At 41.9% G+C, this 24917-nt stretch overlaps 1 protein-coding gene and 1 pseudogene across 1 annotated transcript; both read right to left on the bottom strand.

Moving 5' to 3' along the window:
* Window positions 1-3709: 3709 nt before the first annotated feature.
* On the bottom strand, window positions 3710-6105 carry LOC133904673 (uncharacterized; annotated as a pseudogene).
* Window positions 6106-14952: 8847 nt separating this feature from the next.
* Window positions 14953-16513, bottom strand: LOC133904665 (amino acid transporter AVT1I-like). Its single transcript, XM_062346131.1, has 3 exons — window positions 16330-16513; window positions 15633-16246; window positions 14953-15471 (listed from the first exon to the last, which is right to left on the bottom strand). Exons 1-3 carry the CDS (start codon window positions 16511-16513, stop codon window positions 14953-14955), a joined length of 1317 nt encoding a protein of 438 aa, XP_062202115.1.
* Between the last annotated feature and the right edge of the window lie 8404 nt (window positions 16514-24917).

Below are 24917 nucleotides of genomic sequence, written 5' to 3'. Positions count from 1 at the left end.
GAGTGATGGGATTACTCAGAGCGCCCCGAAACTCGGTTAGTGCCCGGGAGCCCGTCACGACACCGAACACCACAGCCTACCATGTCGGACGTAAGTCAGCGGCGACTGCTCGCATGTATACCGATTGGGATTCTTTTGTCAACGGGAAAAAATGAGAGAGCGAACTTTTTCTCGCACAACCGAGCACCTCACCAGACAGATTAAACATAGGGAATCCAGAGATATAATTTGACATAGTGATTGCTTATTAAAATACTGAATGTACGATATTTACAAGGTTGGGTGACAGCAATTTACCACACGGGGCGAAGCCTCCAGACTGCTCGGGCGGGGAGAAGCCCCCGGCCTTATCAACCTGAACCGCGAGCTTGACCGTCTACGGGTAGAAGCGTCGAAGATGCTCGATGTTCCACGGATTCGGGAGTGGCTGCCCTTCCTCCGTAGCCAACCTGAAAGAACCTGCCCGGGGTAGGGTCTCGAGGTGATCCAGAGGCGGACCTAGCGGCCGGGGCCCCGACCATCTGCTGGGGGTCGGAGAGTACGCCGGCAGCGGCGGCGCTGATGGGCCCAGCGCCCTGATCCCCTTGGGCGGGAAAAACCTCTTGGTCGTGGGGCGGCGTTCCGTTACTGGAAGTGGAGCCGGAACGCTGGAGACGGTGCCCACCGGCCATCTTTTCCTGTGGAGAAAAAAGGGAAACAAACAATCTAGGGATATTCCCCCCTACCTGGCGCGCCAGCTGTCGGAGAGTGAACTCCTGTCGCAGGGATCCCGAGAGACCCCTCTTTAGAGATTCGGACGGGGGGATGATCCTAGAAAAGCTTGTACGGGAAAAAAGCGGGAACGGAAGTAAATGCGCTGGCTTGCGGGTACACCGGGTTTTTGAACAGGTTCGGGCCGCGCGGGGGCGTAACACCCTACTCCTGTATGAGTGTTATATCTATCCTTGAAGGGGATCCTTCAAGGATATATCTGGTTCTCCAAGGAGAGCTGTTTACAAAGAGCTGGAGGCTCTTATGTTCTAGCTAGCTGGTCTCTTGATCGTCTTGCGATCGGGGGCTGTTGTTTTCTTGTTCTTCGACTGACTCTCTTCTTCTTTTTTTCTTTTTTCTCTCTCGGTGTCCTCCATCCTTTCCTTTTATAGATGCGCCGACCTCGACATATCCTGAATGGGAAAGAGGGGACGCGAATGCCCAGGTGCCACGGAGAAAGGCGTAATCATTTCATTTTGGCGAAGTGACAGGGGCGGTGGAGGAAGGCGGCGTGCATTCGACCACCAGCCGCTGCGGAAGCTTCGGGGTGCTCTGAAAAGGGCCCACCGGACAGCCTCAGAGGTGCCCGGTGCGCCCACCCTGTCTTGTTCTCCTGCCAGGGCAGGGTGGCAGGCCGAGCGCTTCGATTCTGGCGACGTTATCCCGAGGCGCGCAGGCGAAAACGGGACGGGACCCGTGCATTTAATGGACCCACGCCCCCCTGCCATTGCATGGCAGGGTCTGACACTGGGGCGTGGGCAGCCGAGAATGTCAGGATGTCAGAATGTCAGGCCACGCGCGCCTATTAAATGCGGCATCGGGCCCTTGACTGGATGACACCCTGACGACGGGGCCCTTCGAGTCTTTGAACGAGCTTGCGCGAACCTTCGGGGGACCGAGTCCTCGGGGGCTGCCACGTGCAGCCCCGAGCACTCTCTCCCGAGCACTTCAGCGGGACCTTCGGGGCACCGAGTCCTCGGGGGCTGCCACGTGCAGCCCCGAGCACTCTCTCCCGAGCACTTCAGCGGGACCTTCGGGGCACCGAGTCCTCGGGGGCTGCCACGTGCAGCCCCGAGCACTCTCTCCCGAGCACTTCAGCGGGACCTTCGGGGCACCGAGTCCTCGGGGGCTGCCACGTGCAGCCCCGAGCACTCTCTCCCGAGCACTTCAGCGGGACCTTCGGGGCACCGAGTCCTCGGGGGCTGCCACGTGCAGCCCCGAGCACTCTCTCCCGAGCACTTCAGCGGGACCTTCGGGGCACCGAGTCCTCGGGGGCTGCCACGTGCAGCCCCGAGCACTCTCTCCCGAGCACTTCAGCGGGACCTTCGGGGCACCGAGTCCTCGGGGGCTGCCACGTGCAGCCCCGAGCACTCTCTCCCGAGCACTTCAGCGGGACCTTCGGGGCACCGAGTCCTCGGGGGCTGCCACGTGCAGCCCCGAGCACTCTCTCCCGAGCACTCTGTTTCTACCTATCTTGCAGGGTGGTGATATGTGGTGGACGGCCGGTCTGGCCTCGGGACTTAGGGACCCCTGGTTCTAAATACACCGACAGAGAGACTACATTTGCCTTTACAATTGACTTCATTTACATTTGCCTTGTTTATGTGAGGTTCATGTGTAATTGCATTAGACCTGCTTAATACCGTTCAATTGCTACTCCCTATTTTTGGATTTCATGATAATAGTCGCTTTCCTTTCTGAATCACACCGGGAGCTGCTATGTTTTGAAACATATATCATGACATTTTTTGTCTCATTTTAAAAGGTGGTGGTGGTGGTGGTGGTGATGATGCTAATTGCTAATTGCTAGTATAATCTTCGTGTCCTTCTGCGCGCGATAAAGAGTTTGGTCTCTATCGCTACCAAAACCCAAGAGAAGATGTCTCATGGATTAGCGTTTCTGAAGATGTCTATCAGATACAGGAGAGCTTATATAGGTTAAAGACCGTTTACGTACAAAATACATGTATATATGTGTAACATATTGTAGTTGTATTGTATGCGTCGTGGTAGTTATAAAAAATAATAGAATGTTGAAAGTCTGTTTGGGAAGGGAATAAGGAAGTGAATGTCGTTGGAGTGCAGGAAACTAAAGAGAACGAATTTGGGAAGGAAATCCCTCTGGAAAGGGATTTTGGGTTAGGAAGGGAATGAAAGGAAGGTTGGGGATGGTCTTAGCAGATCCCATGAGGGCTTGTTCGGTTCTTTGGGATTTAATCCTTAATGGGAACTTATTCAGGGAGGAATTAAGTGGATCCCTTCCATTTCACTCAAACCCTGTGAGGGATGAATTCTTTGCTTTTCCCTAATCTCTCTCTTGAAGGATATGTTTGGTTAGCTCATGGAACATATCCCTCTCTTAAACTTCTATCCGATACAAATTTTCAACATATGCAATGGACCAGACATGGTATCAATGCGTAAAAAAAGGGTAGTTCAGGATGAGAACTGATCGACAAACAACAGTTTAAGAACGTGATATACAATGGAAATAGGAAAAGAAACATAAAGATGAACCCATGTAATCTTGCTGGCAGAATTCCCAATGAACAAATATGAAATATCCGAGCCCCAAAATTCTAGTAGCTGCTATGAAATAGTCCACATACTTGATAGAAGTTGTATCTCAAGTACCAGTAGTGCTTGCATTGTTCAACAACAAAGGTAATCCGTAAGCGACAAAAAATACAGAACACAAGCATTGAAGCCCTGTCATGAGTCTTTTTTTTTTTTTGCCTTTTTCTGAACGCAATTTGGTTAAGAAATTATTTCATTTCTTAACTAAATCAAGGCAGATTCTGGATCCTCATCACAAGCACTCAGAAAAATCTCTCTGTTATCTGGATTCTTGAAGACACCAGGTCTTTTCCTCCTTTACCACTTCCATTGAGTTGAGAATAAATATGCACATCTTGATTGAAAAATTATTATCTTGAGCAACTTCCTTTTCTCTTGCTAACTATGCAGCTTCATCCTCAGCCTGTTTGGTTCTCATATCATGGTATCTCCCCATCAGTCCTTCTATGTTACCACTCTTCATTCGCCATTTTGGTTCTTTTTCTTCTTTGTTTCTTGTTACAACAACAACCCTTCTTTGCAGCCTCTGTTCATTCTTTTCAACACTTGCATCTTCATATTCAATTGTTTGCACTCTTGCATGTGCATCATCTTGTCCATGATAAGCCAAAGTCTCTTCCAAGTCTAGAAATATAACCTCGGTGTTATTGAGCTCATTTGCACTCTTAACTTGTGTAAGAACTGGATACTGTGATAGCCGAGTAGAGGTGAAGTTGTATATTCCTTCAGCAGTATGACCTACACAAGGAAGTTACAGTACAAGAAAGAGTAAGCAATATACAATTCTTGCAAAGTATGGATATTGATAATAAGGATTATGCCTTGTGACAAAACTAACCATCATAAAGTTATCCCAAAGCATCAAATAGAGGAAAGAGACTTGCTGCAAAACTTCTTAGCTTTAGGAAATGACTGCACAAGAAATGATTGAGGTGTATGATTATAGTAATCAGCTTAGGTCTCTCAAGCCAGTAAATAGATTGCACAACTCTACAAGTTATGAGCAGAGAATATAAGAGTGAGTGACTACATTCAAGCATAGTGTTAGTGCAACTATTTTGCGCTCCTCTTTTGAAACTTAAATGGTAAATATGACACTGAAAAAATTGTGATGACAACACTCCAAATTTTATCCATAGAACATCTATATTGGAACATTTATATTTAAAAGGACTATAACATAGCACAGCGCTTGTTCAACACTCCTGATTCAACATGTCACTTAAGCATCCTATATTACTTACTATCACTTGCTAGTTGCTACCTGTTTCAATTTCTAATTTTCTATGTATGGAAGAATGAGGAACATGACAAAAGCATGTGTATTGGGAAAGATAAATATGCTATACATTCTCAGAAAAAGAAAAAAAGCATCTTATAATGATTATGTTGTTCCATATAGCTAGTTCAGCCTCAATCATACACCTCTAATCATTCCATAAAGCTCCACTTTGCTTCCTGCCCTCTTTCAGCATCCTATATTCTCTTTTCAACTCCTTTTCCTTCTCTTGGATTTAGGCCTTTGTGAAAGTTACACACTTATCCCTATCATGAAATTCCTTCACGATCTTGTTCCAAGCTTCAGACGACCATCCATTTTAACCCCTATAATCAGGGGTGTTGTGCTCATGTAACAACTCAACAAGGGTCTTCTCTAGGACTGGATTCCAAGAGGCTCTTGATTTTTCTAGATAAAACAAAGATCAAACATCAACTGTAGAATTTCAGAGTTGTAAAACATCTCAGCAGGCCAGTCTTTTTCAGTTTCTTTTGCTTGTTTCTTTTGAAATTTATAAGATCCTAGCATATCAATATCATTACTCATACGCAATCAGCTGAAACTGAACAGTAAATACATCAACTATGGCTCTGAGTACAACCCAATTTGGGTAACCGGGAACTTCTGGGTTGTTCCAGAGAAGATTTTTCGTAGGGGAAACATGGTTGATTTGATTTGCGAGCTTCACCAATCCAAAGAGAAGCATGTTTGAACTAGCCCAAGGGTTCTAGACTTCACTCACCAACCTAGCAACTCGATTTCCTAGCTCAAACTCATCCAAATTCCTCTTTTGCTCTAAATCATCAAGAACTCGAGGCACTTTGCAACAAAGCTCAAAAACTCGGATTTTGACCAACTAAAACATGCATTCGAGCTATGGGATCCTAGGGGACTTACCCAAGGTGCTTTGCCGAGACCGGTGAATGTCGGTTGAATGAGGAAACGACAGAAAAGCTCAGGGAAGAGGAAAATACCGGTGCTCCTCGTTCTTCAACAAAGAACACCAAAATATGTCAAAATTAGCTCGAATCCTTCGGGAATGCACAAACAACTTGGACAGATGGGAAGCATAGGAGCTAAGGATCGCATTGGTACCACATACATACCTTAGTTTCGCTTCTAGAGGGAGGAATCCGAGGAGAAAGAGAGAGGGAGCTTGAGAGGGAAGAGGAGGGGCAACAACTTTGCTACTTGGGTGGAATGAAGGGGAGTGTGGGAGAGTAAGGGAGAGAAAGGGAGTGGTTGGCCACTTGAGTGGGCCTCACGTGTTAGAGAAACGAGATATTTTAGTTGCAAATTACATTATTTTTCTCCCAAAATTCTTTCTCTCATTTTATTAACTTAACGAGATATTCTAGTGCTCCAAAATAAAAGTTTTCGAAATTAGACATGATGCTAAGGATACATGATTATGCTTAATTACACACGTAGGAGTTTTGGGACGTGACAGCGCAACCATCGCACGGGATTGGGATCAATCTACCTGGTTCAATCTCCATGAATATAGGAGTAAAATCAAAAACCCTAGGACGCGAGGGAACCCTAGCATGCGAGAGTAGAGGGGAAGGAAGAGGAGGGCGACGTGATTACCGGCGAGAAGGTTGCCACCGTAGGGGAGACCGCAACGTCATCGTCACCTCCGAGTTGTCGTCGCGTCGCCATGTTGCTGTAGCCTTCGAAGATTTTTTCCACTCCTCTGTAGTCGATGATTTTTTCCGGGCTAAAGGGAGGGGGAAACGACGGGATGAGCTGGGTTAGAATCTCGACTAGGCTTAAACGAAGATGCATAAATTGTTGGACTGGGAACTTTTCCACGCTGGGTTGATCCACGGGGGTTGGGCCACGATCCCAACCATTCCTGGGCCAACTGAACAAGGCCTGAAGGAGCAAGTCCAGTGGGTTGAAACCTAGGTGGGCTGGTTTGGGTGGAAGTAAGCTGATGGGTGATTCTTTTGAGTTGGGTTGGGGTAATTGGGTTGGGTGAGGTGGAGGTTGGGTTTCAGCCCATTAGAGTGCACTGCACGTGAACATTCTATGCACTAGCTGTGATGTTCCAGGCGATGCGCATGAAAGCTCAACAATTGTATTACTTGTAAAACAACAAAATAATTGTAAAAAATATGCTTAAGTAGTCCAGTGCTGTGTGCCCTATGCCATGAGAAAGACTATTTGAAGTATATACCACCTTTATTCAGAAATAATAGGTGCATTTTTTTATCGATCTGTTAAGTTGAATTTTGATTGAGGCTTTCTCACAAAATAAATTATTTATAGCTACAAAACTTATTTATTGTAAAATTATTTTCAATTATGAAGTAGCTATATAATTTTTATATACTACGTGTTCTTATAATTTAATTAAATATTAATCAAAATATATAAAGTTTATTTTTTTTCAAAAAGTGCGCCTATTATTTTTAAATGAAGAGAGTATTTTTTTCTGTCCTATAACTTTTTTTTCTCGGGTGGAGCTTGTAATAGGGCTTTAGTTGGGTGACGCACTGAGGCGTCCTTGTCACTGTTGGATAGTTTCATGTTGGGAATGATGATGTTTGGCATGCTCGCTCCTTTTCTCTTGCAGCCTGCTCCTTGATGCATTTGTTTTCAGATTCCTTAGCTCTGTTTGTTTTGCTGCATCTAAATCTGTATATACGAGTGAATTTATATTCACTGATGTATTTTCGTATAGAAGTCTATTTGGTTGCTTGCACGACAAATGCAGGCTGTATGAGTCATCTTAGCTATACGACACGTCTAAATCGAGCTTCACTCGTATCCAGATTGAACGGATGCAGGCTGCATGAGCTACTGTGTCACTAGGACCTACTTATTAATTTCAAATTACAGGTCATTACATCCGATCATATAGACAACCAAATATCTTCACAGGTTCACTGCATCCGTCATTGTATCTATTCATACAGCCAACTAAACATTCTTCTCAAGAACTATATGGCCCCCGGTCTACTTTCACTTAGTTAGGCTATACGATGTAACCTCTTTTGCAGCTAAACGCATCCTTAGTTGCTTCTGACAAAGGGTGTTTGGCAGTAGAAACCGATGTACTTCAGTCCCAAGCCTGTTCTGCTTCTATGTTTACTTTCAAATTTCAATATAAGAAGACGGCTACTGATTGGTAGAATACTATATCATTAGTGAGATGACGGCAGGAGCTCTAGGTTATGTCGTTAAATCTTGCCCATGGCGAACTCCTTAGCCCAAACTGAAATGCAACAACCCCCTGTGGTGACATTTCCGTCACTAGTTTATCTGATGAACAATAACAAAGTTTTTTATCTGATGTTGGTGCAGTTTGCTTAGCTGCATGGGCACTAGGCAGTTGCTGATACCGCAGGCAACCACCAATATCTGAACCTCTAAACATTGGTAATTGGTAAATACAGTGTTAGCATCTGGTGCAACCAAGGTAAATGGTCGCATTCTTCAGTGAATGCCAGTTGAATCTACCATTGATACAGTCAGTCTCAGCAGAAACAGGAATGTTGGGAGTTTGGATGCCGGATGCCACGCACGTACGTCATTCTGTAGCGAACTGTTAAAGTTGTGTTGGTAACTGTTTAAGTAGCGTACGAAGTGCACGATCTTATCAGTAACAGTAAGAAAAATAGAAGAGATGGCTACGTTTCGGTGGCTCTTCGGCTCTTCCTCTTCTTGAGTTGTCCTTTCTCTGCACAGCTTTTATCTTACTTTTGTTTTCAGGATTGAGATCTGTATCTATGTAGTCGCTGATATTACAGACTTAAATGGTTTTCTTAGGACATCTTTGAGGTGCGATGGCATCTAGTAATCTCTGCGTGTAATATTTTCACATAATCTATTTTTGTAGGTTGATGAGGTAAAGAAATGGTTGGAAGAAAAGCTGAACTGATGAAGGAACCAAAGGTAAATTAAGAACCTTTTGATTGTTCTTTGCCATTCAGTAACCAAATCACTCTGTTAAGTACTGTATTTGGTTTTTGTTGTTAGAATTATAGGGGCTTATATAATTTTAATAATTTTCAATAAATCTCAAAAACTTTTATTATACAGAGACGGTTTATGATGAGATCCATCCTCTATTAGTAAAATATTGCTAATAGAGGTGAAGATGGTGGGTTCTCCCTGCATATTTGAAGGACCCCACTTTATTGTGTGAATTATATAGACTGCTAATTGAGAGTAGCCCTTAAACTATGAACACTCTCATTACGTGAGTCTATATAAGAGTTAGTGTTTTTACCTCTTTCTCTCTCTATTGCACTGCTGTTGTAGTTTACTCTATCCTGACATCGCGTGCACCGGCAAACGGAAGAGTAGGTCTCCAAAACTCTCGCTCTGGAGATCCTGCATCAAGAGAGGGCGAATAAGATTTTTTGGAAGCGCTCTGCGCGACTGCTCAAGTTCTTTACCACAGCTCATCTTTCTAGTCGCTTGGGCGCCGCCCGCTGTCATCGTCAACAAATCCGGAGCGTCGTCAGCAGGATCGATCGTGCCGTCAATACGGTGCAGCCCGCATCCTCAACAGTCTTCACAATGCAGGACTAGTATGTAAAAACCATATTACTCGTACTTTATTTCCTACAATTTCTAATTTTGAGTATAGTAGATCTAGTCATTTGTAGTGCTATCTTATATATGTCTAGATTATATTCTGATGATATGAACATGCCAGTTTATTAGTTTCTGCTCATGAATTATTTATGGATTAAATTAAACCTAAAAGTGTATTATTTTTCAACAATCTAAAAACCTTATTGTAGACACTTAGGTTTATCAATGACTGGATTTGTTAATGCACTGATGCCAGACAAGTTTTCTGGTATGCACTTTAAGACAACAAGTCATGGTCACTATGTGGCTAACAGCTATGAATGTCTAATAGGTGGTTAATGGCAAGCCGGAAGAAACTATTACTGCTAAACAGGAAAAGACGTTTATGGATACCAATACACTCTTTATAGGATGCATTCTTAGCATTCTTGGTGATCGTCTTTGTGATGTGTATATGCACATACAAAGCGCGAAGGAGCTATTGGACACAGAATGCTAAATTCGGTGCATCAAATGCAGAAAGTGAACTATATATCATGAAGCAGTATCATGACTACAAGATGGTTGAAAATCGCTCTATAGTCGAGTAGGCTCATGAGGTTCAGTGCATCGTGAAGGAACTCGAACTCCTCAAGATCAATGTACCTAATAATTTTATGGTTGGAGGCATTATTTGCAAGTTACCTCTTTCGTGGAGAAACTTTGCCACTGCTCTAAAGCATAAGAGACACGAGATTACTATTGAGAGTTTGATCGCGTCTCTTTATATTCAGGAGAAATCTTGAGTTAAGGATGTAAAAGGAGGTGAGGGACAGACTAGCGCCAATATGATGCAAAAGCTCTTCCACAATAAGAACAAAGGAAAAGATAATAAGCCAAATAAAATAACCATCTTCAAGAAGAATAGGATGAACACAACAAAATTACCTTTCTTTGTGTGCAGTGAGATTGGGCACTTCACCAAGGATTGTTCATACCGCAAGGGAAGAAAGGCTCCACAAAGACTGCAAATGTGGTGACCATTGGCGAAGCTGAAAACAGAGCTACAAGGTATGGAAATTTACCTTCAGTATTTTTAGTATTTTAGTCTACTAATTGGTAGATTGATACAGGGGTCAATGTTCATGTGTGTGCTGATATCTCAATGTTCTCTTCTTATCAGGTCACCCATGATTCTTCCATCCTAATGGAGAGTGGGTCACATGCTTCTGTGTGTGGTGTTAGCACGACAGATCTGAAGTTTACTTTGAAAAAGATCGTGCAACTAAGGAACGTGCATCATATCTCTGCAATAAACAAGAATCTAGTAAGCCGCTCCCTTCTCTATAGAGATGAGTTTAAAGTGGTGTTCGAGACCAATAAAGTAGCAGTGTCAAAGCATGGATAATTTATTGGTAAAGGCTATGAGTGCGGATGCTTGTTTTGTTTTTTCCTTTCTGATTTCAGCAATAAGTCTGTGAACCATATTTGTGGCAATATTAATGATGATGCTCGTGTTTGACATTCATGGATATGTTATTTAAATTTTGGTTCTATGTCATGACTTTCCAGTATGAGTTTAATTCCGAATTTTTCCATAGTCAAAGGTTATAAGTGTCATAGTTGTATACAATCAAAACAACATCGTAAGCCTCACAAGGCAGCCGAGAAGAGAGATTTGGCATCTCTAGAACTCATACATTCAAATATGTGCAAAATGAATGGTGTATTGACAAAGGGTGGAAAGAAGTACTTCATGACGTTAATTGATGATGCGACTAGAATTTGCTATGTACATTTGTTGAAAACAAAAGATGAGGCTCTAGATCACTTTAAAATCTATAAAGCAGAAATTGAGAATCAACTAGAGAGAAAGATCAAAATAATTAGGTTGGATCATGATGGGGAGTATTTTTATAGTGATTTTGACTTATTCTATAAGGAACATGAGATTATTCATGAGAGGGCACCTCCCTATTCACTCCAATCAAATGGGGTTGCCGAAATGAAGAACCACATACTGATTGACTTGGTTAATGCCATACTAGACATTGCGAGATTATCTAAGACATGGTGGGGGAGACTCTGTTGACTTCGTGTCATGTCCTGAATAGAGTTCCTATAAAGGATAAGGAGAAAACCCTATATGAAGAATGGGAAAGGAGAAGGCCATTATTTTCTTATTTGCGCACTTGAGGATGCTTGGCGAAAGTCAATGTACCAATATCTAAAAAGCATAAGCTCGGATTTAAAACAGTGGATTGTGTCTTTTTGGGATATACTTATTGGAGCATTGCTGATAGGTTTTTGTGGTTAAATCTGAGGTACCTGACATGCATATCAATACAATGATAGAGTCTCATAATGCAGTATTTTTTGAGCACATATTTCATATAAAAGATTTACATAGCATGTCTAGACTATCTTCTGAGATAATTCCTGAACCCACTTTACCTCTTGAGATTATTGAACAAACACATGAGAAACATCCTGAGGAGGATGACAGTGATGCTCCTAGGAGGAGTAAGAGACAAATGACTGCAAAGTCTTTTGGTGATGATTTCTCTGTGTACCTTATGGATGACACTCTTAAAACTATTTCAGAAGCATTTGCATCTCCTGATGCATATTGCTAGAAGGAGGTAGTCCACAGCGAAATGGATTTCATCCTCACAAATGGGACTTGGGAGGTCACAGAACAACCCTATGGTTGCAAACATATGAGTTGCAAGTGGATGTTCAAGAAGAAGCTTAGGCCCGACGGTACTATTGAAAAATACAAGGCTCGACTTGTGGCCAATGGTTATACCCAAAAGAAAAGCGAAGACTTCTTTGGCACTTATTCACCTATTGCAAGATTGACTACTATCCGAGTGCTACTTTCCTTGGCTGCCTCATATGGTCTTATTGTTTATCAGATAGACGTTAAGACATCTTTCTTTAATGGAGAGTTAGACGAGGAAGTTTATGTGGAACAACATGATGGGTTTATAGTAAAGGGTCAAGAAGGCATGGTGTGTAAGTTGTTGAAGTCCTTATATGGTCTTACACAAGCTCCTAAGCAATGGCATGAGAAGTTCAATAGAACTTTAACATCTGTAGGCTTTTCGATCAATGAGTTAGATAAATGTGTGTACTATCGTCATGATGGGAGTGAGGGAGTTATATTGCGCTTGTATATTAATTACATACTGATATTTGGGACAAACCTTGATGTGGTTAATGAGGTCAAGTCTTTCTTATCTCAAAGCTTTGATGTGAAAGATCTGTGTGAGACTGATGTAATCTTAAACATCAAGTTAATCAAAGGAGAGAATGAGATTACTCTTACACAATCTCATTATGTTGAGAAGGTCTTGAGCCGCTTTGGCTATAGGATAACAAGTCTTCTTCAACACCTTATGATCACAGTGTGTTACTTCCAAAGAATAAGAAAAGTGGCAGGGACCAACTGAGACTTATGCCACAAGTGGATATGTATTCACTTTAGGTGGTGCTGTTGTCTCATAGAGGTCTTGCAAAAGCAGACCATCTTGACGAGGTCAACTACGGAAGTATAACTCACTGCATTAGATACAGCTACTGTTGAGGCAGAATGACTGCGTGAGTTATTGATGGACTTGCCTATAGTTGAAAAATCAGTACTGGCTATCCTTATAAAATGTGATAATCAGATGGTTATTATTATAATAAACAGTTCTAAGGATAATGACAAGTTCACAAGGCACGTAAAGAGACGATTGAAGTCTGTCAGGAAATTGAGAAACTCTGGAGTGATAACCTTGGATTATATCCAAACAGCTAAGAACATAGCAGATCCCTTTACAAAGGGACTATCACGGAATGTGATAGATAATGCATCGAAGGAGATGGGTATGAAACCCATGTGACTTATACCATAGTGGTAACTTAACCTATGTGATTAGAGATCCCGTGAATTAGGACCTGAGAAGAACAAGCTATTGATCTAACCAGAGAAGAGTACCTTTGTTTTTGACCCACTCGAGTAAAGATGTAATACTCTCAGAGATCTGTAAGGCAGGTTGGCTATTGCCTTAATGTGTTCTATTGGCTTTAAGTAGTGAAGATGCTAATCTATATGACATTCTTCCAAGAATACACCTATATGAGTTTGACTGTTGATTGCAGTTTGTGAGACTTGGGTGATCTCTAATAAACTCATGAAGAGACCAAGGAGTACGACTTATATGTCTTACCCACGGGATAGCCTACAAGCAGCCAAGTATCAGTTATGACTTTAAGTGAAACTTATTCACACAAAAATTTTATGCATAGTTCATTGTCTAAGTTGTTCAACAGTCTTCGCAGCTCAAGACCGGTATGTAGAAACCATGTTACTCGTACTTTATTTCCTACGATTCTTAATTTTGAGTATAGAGATTTTAGTTATTTATAGTGCTATCTTACACATGTCTAAATTATACTCTGATGATATGAATGTGTCAGTTTATCAGTTTCTGCTTATAAATTATTTATAGATTAAATTAAACCTAAAAGTGGCTTATTTTTCAACATATGCATGTGTTTTTTTTTTGGTAATGCCCATTTGCTATTAACGCATTTGTCTTTTTAGTCAATCTTAGGGGTTCTTGTTTGTCTCATCACAAACTCTTTGGTCTCATAGATATGGTTGTGGTCTAAATTTTGTTATATCTGCGAGCTCTTTGTACGTTGTACTGGCTAGAGAATGTGATACTAAGATAAGCATAAACATAGCTGCGTCCTTCATAAGTGTTTGATTGTCCTGTTTCACTGGATGCTGTTACAGGTAGTGACTTAAGGATGCTCTAGGAATGTACTGCATGAAGATGGTGCTGGGGGAATCAAAGGCACCATGAAAGTGATGTCTGAAGATTAAGACTGTTGTGTGCTGATGATTGAATTTTACACCTATGTATGGCTTCTTTTCTCATCCAGTTCTGATGCTTGCTGAACAAGAACCAGATATTGTGATATTAGGCTTCAGATGAGACTTCATAAGCATGCTGTTTTGCATTAGTGATTGTGGCTTGAATATTGCGGGTGCCGGTGATTCTCAGGTCTGCAGCTATGATGAAGGGAAATGTCGCTTTATACATATAGTTTGTAGTTTCTTTGCTATAGTTTGAAAGGTCTTTCTTGTATGCTTCATTGCTGCTGAGTCCTCCGTTTAACTAACTCTATAAATTTCCTGGATGTTACACCCTCTTTTCTGTTATTTTGGGTCTTCATAATTACCTATTCTGATTCGTTGGAGGGTTTGTAATTTGTCTCGTCTTTTACACTTTGTTCATTCTCTTTTCAGAATTTTCTGCGATTTCTCTTCTATGTGTATAATCATTGAATGTGCATTTGCATGCATGAACCAACTAATACAACGTAGCACTATGCACAATTGCACCTGGCCGCCAGCTTCCAGGCTCCCTTTGCAGGCCTAAGTCGGCTCTGCCTGGTTTGCTGATGATGTTGATGCAGCTCATAAAGCTTGGTCTGTCACCAGTGGATCGGATGCCTTTAAGGCTTGTTAACACAGGCAAGAGGTAACATGTTCTGACGACTTGTTTCAAGTATCGACTTTCAGATGAAGCATGCTCAAGCTTCCTGGTTCTGCATCTTGAAAATGCAGAGATCCTCATACTAGCGGGCGATAGAGATATAATAATAGTGGACATACACGTCAGTTCCAGGAAGCAAGATAAAACAGCCGCAGATTAACAAGTTATCCTCAAAATTGCTTGACAGATCTCTCAGTTTCTCAATCCAACAAACAAACGAAAGTATCATTGTACACACAAAAAATGTGTAGCTATCTGCTATCAAAATGTGCTTACAATCTGGTGCAGGGAGGTGTATGTGCCTACGACGGCGACGCACGCTCCGATCACCAGTATACCGACGATCGCCGCGACCTCGGCACGGCGAACTCCTCCTCTGGGCATGTAGATCCTGAGGTAGCTCAGGCACGGGAACAGGACGGCGACCGTGACGTTGAGCGAGGACCCGATGAACGACATGAGGTAGCCGAAGAAGGGCACCGTGCACGCCACCACCACCGTGCTGACGAGAACGGTGGTGCTGATGACCGCCCTGGTCAGGCACCGCTGACCGGCGAGCGATAGCTTCTCCTCGATCGCCGTCGTGACGGGCTGGATGACGAGCGCGTACTTGGCAAGCGGGGTGATCAGGGTTGTCAGGATCGCGATCCGAGTGTACACCTTTCCAGAGGGGAGGTTCAGTGTCACCAATGACTGCACGTCATCCCCGTAAATCAAGTACCCTAGAACCGCCGTCAGTGCGTAGTTCAGGCTGCAGAGCACGGAGGAGACCAGCAGAACCTGCACACAAGAAACAATGGCGATCAACGGCCAATCCATGAAGTCAAGCTTATGTACTTTAGTAAACAAGGTCTCGTATGGAACAGGGGAATCTTTACTGAATTCAGCTAGAATCGAACTGTTTCCAATAAAATTTCTATGCGCAAAACATGCCTTTGTACCTTTGTGAAGTCTCCCTTGTTCCTCATCGACGAGTACACCGTCGGGAAGACGCCGTGGCCGGCGAAGCAGACGAAGTACAAGCTAAGGGAGGTCGGCAGGCCGGCCAGGTTGACGACGTTGCCGCCCTTGGCGTGGAGGCCGTGCTCGGCCACGCCGGCCCACACCAAGGACGCCGTCAGGGCCGCGGACGAGACGAGCCCGACCGCCGACACGTACGCGAGCACGCTGAGGTCCCTGAGCCAGGTCGTCGGGAGTATGACGACGGCCGCTACGAGAGTGAAGAGCTGCTTCCCTCGAAAGACGTAGCCGCCGGGCAGACCGACGCTCGCGCCGGGTAAGAGCTTATTGAGGCTGTCTCCCTCAAGGATGAGGAAGCTGATGGCGACGAGGTAGAGCTCGGCGTACATGACGGCGCCGATCGCCTTCCGGCCGGGGCGGCCGAAGGCAAGCTGGCCGATGTCGGGGTAGCTCTTGACGGCGTCGCCGTCGGCGCGCATGCAGCGGGCGATGAGCTCACCGGTGTAGTAGCAGACGGCGCCGACGAGGGCGAAGAGCGCTAGGCTGAGCCAGCCGCCCTGCGCCAGTGCGTACGGCACGGACAGCATCCCAACACCTGGGACGACGAAGCAAGTCAAGATGGGACAGGTCGATGCATGCATGAATCGATCGGCAAGAACGGTGGACGCCGTCGCGTACCTGATATCACGTTGCTGAGGTTGAGGCAGCTTCGGGAGAACGAGCTGGCTCCCGAGTCGCGCGGAAGGAGGAGCTGCGCCTCCATGTTCGTGACATCGCCGTCGTCGCCACCGTGCTGTTGCTCCTCGTCTTTGCCCGGAACGAGGAAGGGCTTATCGAGAGGGCTCTCCTGCGCTGCCGCCATTATCGACGCTCGCGCACCCCTTGTCGACGGCAAGATCAAGTTTGATCGATTAAGCTTTCTGTAACGATACGATTGGACAGATAGATTTCTTTTGAATCTAAAAGAATTTACCAGAAGATTGAAGAGATAATCAATGGATGACAATGAAAACAAATCCTCCGTTCAAATAGGAGATCGGGCGAAAAACATTGGTTACAACGGGCATGAGCCTGGGCGAAGCAATGCATGAAAAGATTGCTTGGATTTCAAGACTGCTGGCATACACTAGCTGGATTCCAATGTGAATGCGGTGTATGAGGAGAAATTCAGAATGTACCAATACCAACTCGATTTTGTACGTGAACACATGCAGCGCTTACCGCTCGTGCTCCTTTGAGAACCAAACAAACCATCATCTGACGAGCACGTCGTATAGCAAGATTGCAACGGCGGCATGGTAAACTTGTGTGCAAGAGATGAGAGTACAGAGCACTAGAAAAGAACAGAGTTGGAGAGATGTACATAGGTGCTGGACGCAGCCCGGTCGGCTGGCCGAAGTTGGGGGGGGGGGGGGGGATGCACAAACCGAATTTAGCTTGCCACTTCCGTTACATACGTACGGTTGGGCATGCCCACGCCGCTCCTATGGCTAATTATGGTACGGTATGATTAAATATCCACTTTCACATATCCATGAGTCCGTCTCTATTAGGTGATGTTCTTAGCCATCCGATCGACATCTGACGGTGTTACATTCTTCTTCAACCTCGTGCTCTCTCGTGCGCCTCCTCTTACCGCATTGGCCTCCTACCCTCCACGTGTCTGCCCCACCTCGCTTCCTCCTCCACCCGTCTCCGATGGTGCTTCCACCGCCACGCTCACCCGGCTCTGCTAAGCCATCTCCGCTCGTCCCTGCCCCGTCATTACCCATCCAGTCGTCCTCCACCGCATGTGGCCGGTGGTGCCCTTGCGCTCGCCTCCTTCGTCGGGCCAGCCTATCGCCCGTCGACCTCCCTCTAAACCCAACAACAGACAAATCCCAGTCAGGAAACCATGGCCACCAACCACGAAGCTCTAACCACGACGGTCGTCGTGCATTCACACGGCTTGATCCCACCTTCTAAATTTCAGGCATTTAAAAATTAGTAAGTGTGCTATTATATGGCTATGAAAAGCAATCGTGCGTGTGTAAGTTATGGATATGAATAATCAATTGGTCTTCCAATATAATCAAATAGGGTATAGAAGATTGGACATATCTATTATCACTCTTCCTTCCAAATATGGGAGAACCTTTTTTTTTTCCCCTCGCTTGCTATCAGTGCGTAGTGGTTCACACAGTAACATGTCAAATGTTAAGTCTTGGCTTTCTCTCCGTTACCTGTCAGTAGTCAGTAATATTCGTACAACTGTGCCAAGGCAAGTTCCAGATGGACACTATCTAGATATTGCATATATAATTGCATTTATTATTTCAAGTGAACCAGATATTTTATTTTTGATCTACCAAATACACAAAAGGAATTTCAAAATATAACCACGAGGGTGAAAAGTACAGTTCTTAAAAGAGTGAAACAAAAGAAGATAAAATAACTACAATCAGCACACACATCAAATTTTCCTAGAAGAAGTATATGCATAAATTAAAATGCTAATTAATCCTATACTTTCGGACTAGAACCAGAACAAAAAAGGATTCTCCGACGATAGAAAAATGCACTGATCAGTGATCAATTGCGATGGCAGAGAAGCACGACGATACATCATTGAATCATGGGCGGACCCACCATGATGCATGGGTATTCAATTGAATACCCAACGTTTTTGCAAAAAATTTGAGTATATAGCACATATACTACGTATATATATCTTTGCTGCTTCAATCCATCAGACCACTCAGCAAATCGTAAACTAATTGTTTTAGTAAACTAATAAAAGTGATTTCACTAATTTTGGCTTGTTATGGATTAGTTATGAATTAATCTATCTGCAACACATTTACTCAATCCTGCATATTACAATAACTATTTCAAGATTCATGTATTTTTACAAGATAGAGGATCATGTAAGAAGACTAAAAAATTTTGTTTCATAATTTTTGAATTAGTAAATAATTAATTATGCATTTAACTCGAATTAATAAATGAGTTGCACGTTTTTCTTTTTTTTTCAAACTTACTCTCCATGCAATATGATGCAAAGGATATTATTTTTGAAAATAAATTTCACAAAAGGTCTTATAATTATCTCTAGTTTTTTTTTAGAATTTTTTGTGATTTTTTTAAATTTTTTAAATTTTTGGACGTGTTTTTGCAACAAAATCAAACCTTTGGGGTTTTTTTTTGCAACAAAATAATTTTTGGAGGGGAAAGTTAAAATTCAAGTGACTTTTGGGGGGGGGGGTTTGCATTTTTCCCTAACTGAAAAGAGCCCACATAGCAACAAACATCAGGTATTTATGATCTTTATGTTGTGACTGCCCAGTTCGGCAATCAGCAGTTGAGTGTGAATTTTTTGTGCAAGTTAAGTATAGTGACATCATTAAACGCTTCCAAGCCATAAAGGAACACCAAGTTAAATTGTAATTTTCTTTAAATGCTTTGTAATTTCTTTTAATTAGTTGAAACTTCTCTACTATGAACAATTTATACTTTAAAATTTACGCTACTATGAACTTCTCGTATTTTGAATTAAATATTTTTTTTAATACTGAATACCCAATCGCCAAATCCTGGATCCGCCACTGCATTGAATGATGTATAATCTTGACTTATGTCCTTCAACATTCTACTGAATGAGCTTAGCGCCCTGGTGGGCAACAAGTTTATAGCATGGCACAATGTAGTATCAAGAACAGCGAAGATGCAACTATCTAACCAAAGAGATACTTTCAAATGGAGTTTACACCAAAACGCTCAATAATCTGTCTAATTGATGTATAATGCTTTAATGCATCATAATGATCGGTAGCTTTGAAACTAAGGTTGCCATAGGGAATAAATGTATCCTTTTGGTACTTTAGAAATGTGTAATTCTGAACGACAGTCATTTTTGTAACAATGATGAAACTATTTAACACCCCTTTTTTTCTTGCCAATTTGCAAGAATTATTTGGCGGATGGTTTGGATAATTTTGATTTACCACCACATAGTAATATTACAAATATGTTTGGCAATTTGCTTGTTTGGACTATGACGTCAAAAACAGGATGTCAGTGCCAGGTAATGTGTATGTTATGATTTAGTCTTTTCAAAACTTTTGTCTTGCTTGTACTATGATGCCTTTTTTTTTTAATGCCAGTTATGTGCTGCAACCGTGCAATAATTGTTTGGCTGTGTCCATGTCACGATGTAGAGATCGGGATATTACTTCCATATCTAAAAATTAAAAGATAAGGTGAATATTGATTCTTTTGCTTTTGCTTTGATATGGGAGTGTGTCACGCCCTACTCTACGAGTAAAGTATATTTTAGTCAAAAAATTTAAATTTCTGCAGCACCTCCTCTAATTATTTGAAGTTTAACGGGCACAACATCACATGTAGGAGGAATATGATATATAAGCATGATGTAGACAGTGTCAAAGTTCCTTACGACTAGATCAAGTTGAAGGGATCAATGACGTCTTAAGAGGGATGAGATAAATTTAGATATTTAAAAAAACTAATCAACTCTAAAAACTTCACACGATAAACCTATATCAATTTTTATCTAGTGTGTCTACTCTACTGCTAAAAGGTTTGCAACATATAGCCAATTCTAGCAAACTACTCTAGAAAAATAAATGAGCAAAGGTAGATTACAAGTATATAAATGCGAAAACATAAATAAGGTAGAGAGAGCAAACTCAGCACAAAGGATTTTTATCCCGTAGTATCGATGGCATAAATATCATCCTAGTCCACGTTAGAGCTCCGCCAAGGATATGCTTCCGGACGACACCTACTCACAGCCCTTAAACCACTAAGGTCTCAAGTAGGTTGAGCCATTGAGCCACCAAGGTAAAGTCTCACCACAAGCCTCTCTTTCTGTCACTTATCACCATGATCACTTCGGAGCTTGAGCCACCAAGCTAAGGGTCTCCGCGTCGGCATACAAGCGTCTTGCCACCGCTTTACAACAAGTCGAAGGGTCAACAAGCTTAAACCACCAAGGCCCAAGGTGCCGGCGAGTCACCAAGACTCCAAGACGCCAACGTATCTCTCGGTACAAGCTAGGATCACTCCTTGATCCACTCTATAGGCAATAGCACTTAGCACCAACTCTCTAGACCTATTAGCACTAATCATCCACTAATCTTATGTTTAATCACCTTGGATGAAAACTTTAAGCACTATGGTGAGTTGGATATCTTCTCAAGTGTCTAATGGCTCCCTTGGACTCCAGTACACTCAGGCCACTCCAAATGATCAAGTGGAGTGGTATTTATAGTTTCAATCTCATGGACTAGCCGTTGTTCCAACGGTTATATTTTATTGTACTCACCGGATGATCCAGCGTGTGCAACATTACAAGCATTGGACCATCAGGCGTGTACTCCCTAAAAACTAGCTGTTGGAATTTTTACTTTCTTTTGTGAACGCTGCAGTATTTTCTTTATAAACACCGGAACATCTGGTATGCATACGGTGTCAATCGAGCCATTTTGCAACCCTTTTGAAAAAAATAGTCCGATATAAACTTCTTCTGAACGCCGGAACATCCGGCGTGTATTAGACCCCATTTGGAAGCTGTCTGGAAAAAACAAACTGTCGAAAACTTCTTTTGAACACCGGAACATTTGGCATGTTCATTTTTGTGATTGCCAGAGTATTTTATGCTCTTCAAATTGTACACGCCGGAATATCCGCCGTGTGTATTTTCAGCCGACTAGCAATTCTTATTTCGGGCATAACTTTCCGCTACAAACTTCAATTTTGATGATCTTGGGCTCTATGAAAATCTTGTGATCTCTACATGATTATATAGAAATTCATCCCATTTGGTTACATCAAAATTCATGGAACAAGTCCAATTCATTCTTCTCTTTGTCCCGGTTTCAGTGACTTCTCTTTTGTTACATCTATACAACCTACTAAAACATATACTTGATAAACATATTAGTTTCATTAAATATGTTGTCATTAATCACCAAAATCACATATATGCCCTAAGAGGGTCATATTCGCTACACAAGCCATACAACTTTTTACAGTGTAAATGAGATTAAAACTCATTTACACCAAAAAATTATCTTAAGAAAACAAGTGTCGTACTTGTAGTTAAGTTCATAGAGTGATCTGGATTATAAACAGTGTGGATCATGCAAGCTTCTAACCCAAGTTCATTATGCTCGCCAAGATGACTCAAATACACCTGTAAAAGAATTAACGGGGTGAGATACACTCAGGAAGTAACGGTTATGGATATATATTCATATCTCACATAAAACAGAGTAATTGAGTCAAAAACAAAAGAGTTAATCACAAGGATGGGCATGAACATGAGCAAATACGAAGTAATTTTCCTTGTGATAAAACATTTGCCAAACCGATCCTCCAGATCGTCCAAAAAACATGTTATCATATTCTTCGATCGTTATACAAGGTTTGTATTCCATGCTACAACACATAAACAATCCACATAATTACCTCTTGATAGAGCATCATCAACTCTTCAATACTATAATCAAATCATGATAAATGTGAAGGAACAACATATGCAATGATTCAACTTCATTTGAGAGTTTATGTTGGATGATGCCAACATCGCATGCAACTCCATGTGTAAGACCTCTTGCCTAGGATCTCCTATGCCTCTTGTTTTAGTCACTGGATCAAGTAGCTAATACACATAATACAACAATTATGGCATCACACTCACACATCGTATATAAAAGTATTATGGTTACAACAGTATAAAAGGCCTTAAACCATAGAGCATATTACAAGCTTAGCCAACAAAAACACAACAAAACAACAACCTAAAACCACATATAGCTAGGGTGCGAATGCGACCGCTAATATACTCCTCATCTATGCCTTTGTCTCCAGCGAAGTCAGGATCCCTTTCCTTATCTAAATAATAGCAAGAATGATTACGAAAGGTATTCAACAAGTCCTTTACTATTGCAGGGGGGATTGATAGATGCATAAAGGATGACTCAAGGATAAGGCTTTACGGTTTATTTTTAAGTGTAACACAATTTATGTAGGTATCTAGTTATATTCTTCAATGTTAACTTTGAAATAGTGTAAACAAGGTCACAATATATATCTGGGGATTTTTCGATCATAGGAGAGGCTACACCTCACTCCGCAGTTCCTATCTATTTAAGTAAAAAACTGATATGGTAAGCTATTTAAATATGATTGATATTATTAAGCTTGTTTCTTGTAGAATAAACTAGCCGATTGAATCATCCAAGATGTAAGACACTATATTAGGGCATTACCGTTTCTTCCTTATGTCCTCTCTTCCTCCACATTTAATCCTCTGCACCCTCCATGATACAAGTACTACTCACCTCTCCTCTCCCTATAAAACAACACGATTAAAACATGATTAAAATAATAGTTATGATCATACTACATGCAACCATTAATTATCTTGAAAAACCTAAAAAAATAATATATAGACACTATGCATTGTAACCTTATTTTTTAACATTAATTTTTTTTACACTTTCTCTCCTCTAAGATATTACCTCAGAAACACATCATTGAGAGTGGTCTTAGTGCACTTTTCATTCGCTAAGGGCTTGTTTGATTCCTGCCCTTAACTAAAGTGTCTGGCCTGCGCTCATACCTATGACCTACCGGATGTGTGTTTGGTTGCAACGTTGAACCAAAGTGCCTGATGCTACCTGCCTAAGAGCAGATGCCTGACTCAGGCATAGGAAATTGGACGCCTGAGTTCACTCTCGCAGTCTCGCTACTTGCCTGAGTAGAATCACCTCCCATATAAAAAAAGAACAATTCCCCTCCTCATCTCTTTTCCCCTCCACATATAAAGCATAGGGTTCTCACCAGAGGGGAACTCCTCTACGAATTGGGCCACAGGGGTAATGGTTGTCGGCGAGATCGGTAGTTGCCGGTGAAGGCCACGTCAGGCCTAAGTGGATGATGCAGCTTTGTTGTATTGCTGGAGTTCTAGCTCGTGTTCTTCCTCTGTAGCTTTTCCTCTTCCTAGATCTATCGTTCAGCGAGATTGGACTTTACCAAGTTTAGTTTGCAGCAAACATGTGCAACTAGGTGAGAGCGAAAGTCTCTGTTTGTGCTCTCTTTTTCCCCTTTCTTTTATTCCTTACGAATTAAGAAATGTACATAATATGCATGGTATTTTCCAAAAGAGAGAGAGATAAAACAGAGTATGCATGCAAGTGGCATACTACTAAAATAGAGTATATATGTTTCCTTTTGAGTTTACATTTTCATAACTTTATTTTCAGTAATGTGAATAGTAAATGTGATTGTCCTGATAGTACAAAATCTGATTCGGCTCTTTGTTATCCTTTTACAATGATTTTCTTATTTATTTCTATCATCTAATTCATAGATGGATGTAGAATCTGCTAATTATATTATCCAACAGCTATGGAGGAAACATTAGTATTCTCCTTGTTTTGATTTGTAAAATTAATTCACCATGTGTAAACCACCATTCTCTAGTGATGTATGAATTCTAAGACTTGTACTTCTATTACTTATGGTACTTAACCTATTAATTGGTCCCTATTTATGTCAGTTGTATCTCTCTTTTACATTTTTGCTGCTGCAATTATGTCATATTTACTTGCATGATTAATCCTTTTATAGTTCATAAGATGGACACAGCAGAAAGCAAAAAGATTACCAAGGACAAGAGAAGCACTAAAGTTGGGTCTTCGACCAGTAGGGCTAAACCTACGAATTGGCATGTACCTATATATGAGTTTCTACTTGATTGGTACATTGACAAGAAGCTAGAGTTACCACCAAAAGCTGTAATCAAGAAGATGCTTCACACTGCTAGCACAGCTGCTGTGAATTCCAAGTTTTCCATTACTTATAGTGTCGATCAAGTTCATCGTCACTATAGGTGCCATAAAGACACTTGGACACTTGTGGCTCCCCATATGAATGAGAGTGGTGGTGGCTGGGATGATGAGAACTAAATGGTGATTTTATCTGAGTTCATTCTTGTCTGACTTTTGGTAAGTACCTTGTCATAGAAAATTAAAATATAAACAGTGTGTCAATTTGAAATATTGTAAAAGGATATTCCTTGCAGATAAATGGTTGTGGAGTGCTCACCAAACCAATTCAGTGTCTGGACAAGCTGAAAGAATTGTTTAGCGGTTCCTTAGCTAATGGGACATTTATGCAAGATCCTACCACTATTGCTGATTTTGATCATGACTTAGATGCATTTGACATTGCTAAAAGTATGTCTGAATATGATGACT

The sequence above is a fragment of the Phragmites australis genome, chromosome 2 (assembly GCF_958298935.1).
Source record: "Phragmites australis chromosome 2, lpPhrAust1.1, whole genome shotgun sequence".
Lineage (NCBI taxonomy): Eukaryota > Viridiplantae > Streptophyta > Magnoliopsida > Poales > Poaceae > Phragmites > Phragmites australis.
The sequence above is the reverse complement of the archived record's forward strand: the minus strand, read 5'-3'. Positions and strand labels throughout refer to the sequence as shown.

Bases quoted from the DNA above. Each gene is read 5' to 3' on its own strand.
- LOC133904665 (XM_062346131.1), bottom strand. From the start codon at position 16,513: ATGGCGGCAGCGCAGGAGAGCCCTCTCGATAAGCCCTTCCTCGTTCCG. The intron at 16,247-16,329 runs GTACGCGACGGC...TCGTCGTCCCAG, and splicing joins CCTCAGCAACGTGATATCAG to GTGTTGGGATGCTGTCCGTG. The intron at 15,472-15,632 runs GTACAAAGGCAT...TCTTGTGTGCAG, and splicing joins ACAAGGGAGACTTCACAAAG to GTTCTGCTGGTCTCCTCCGT.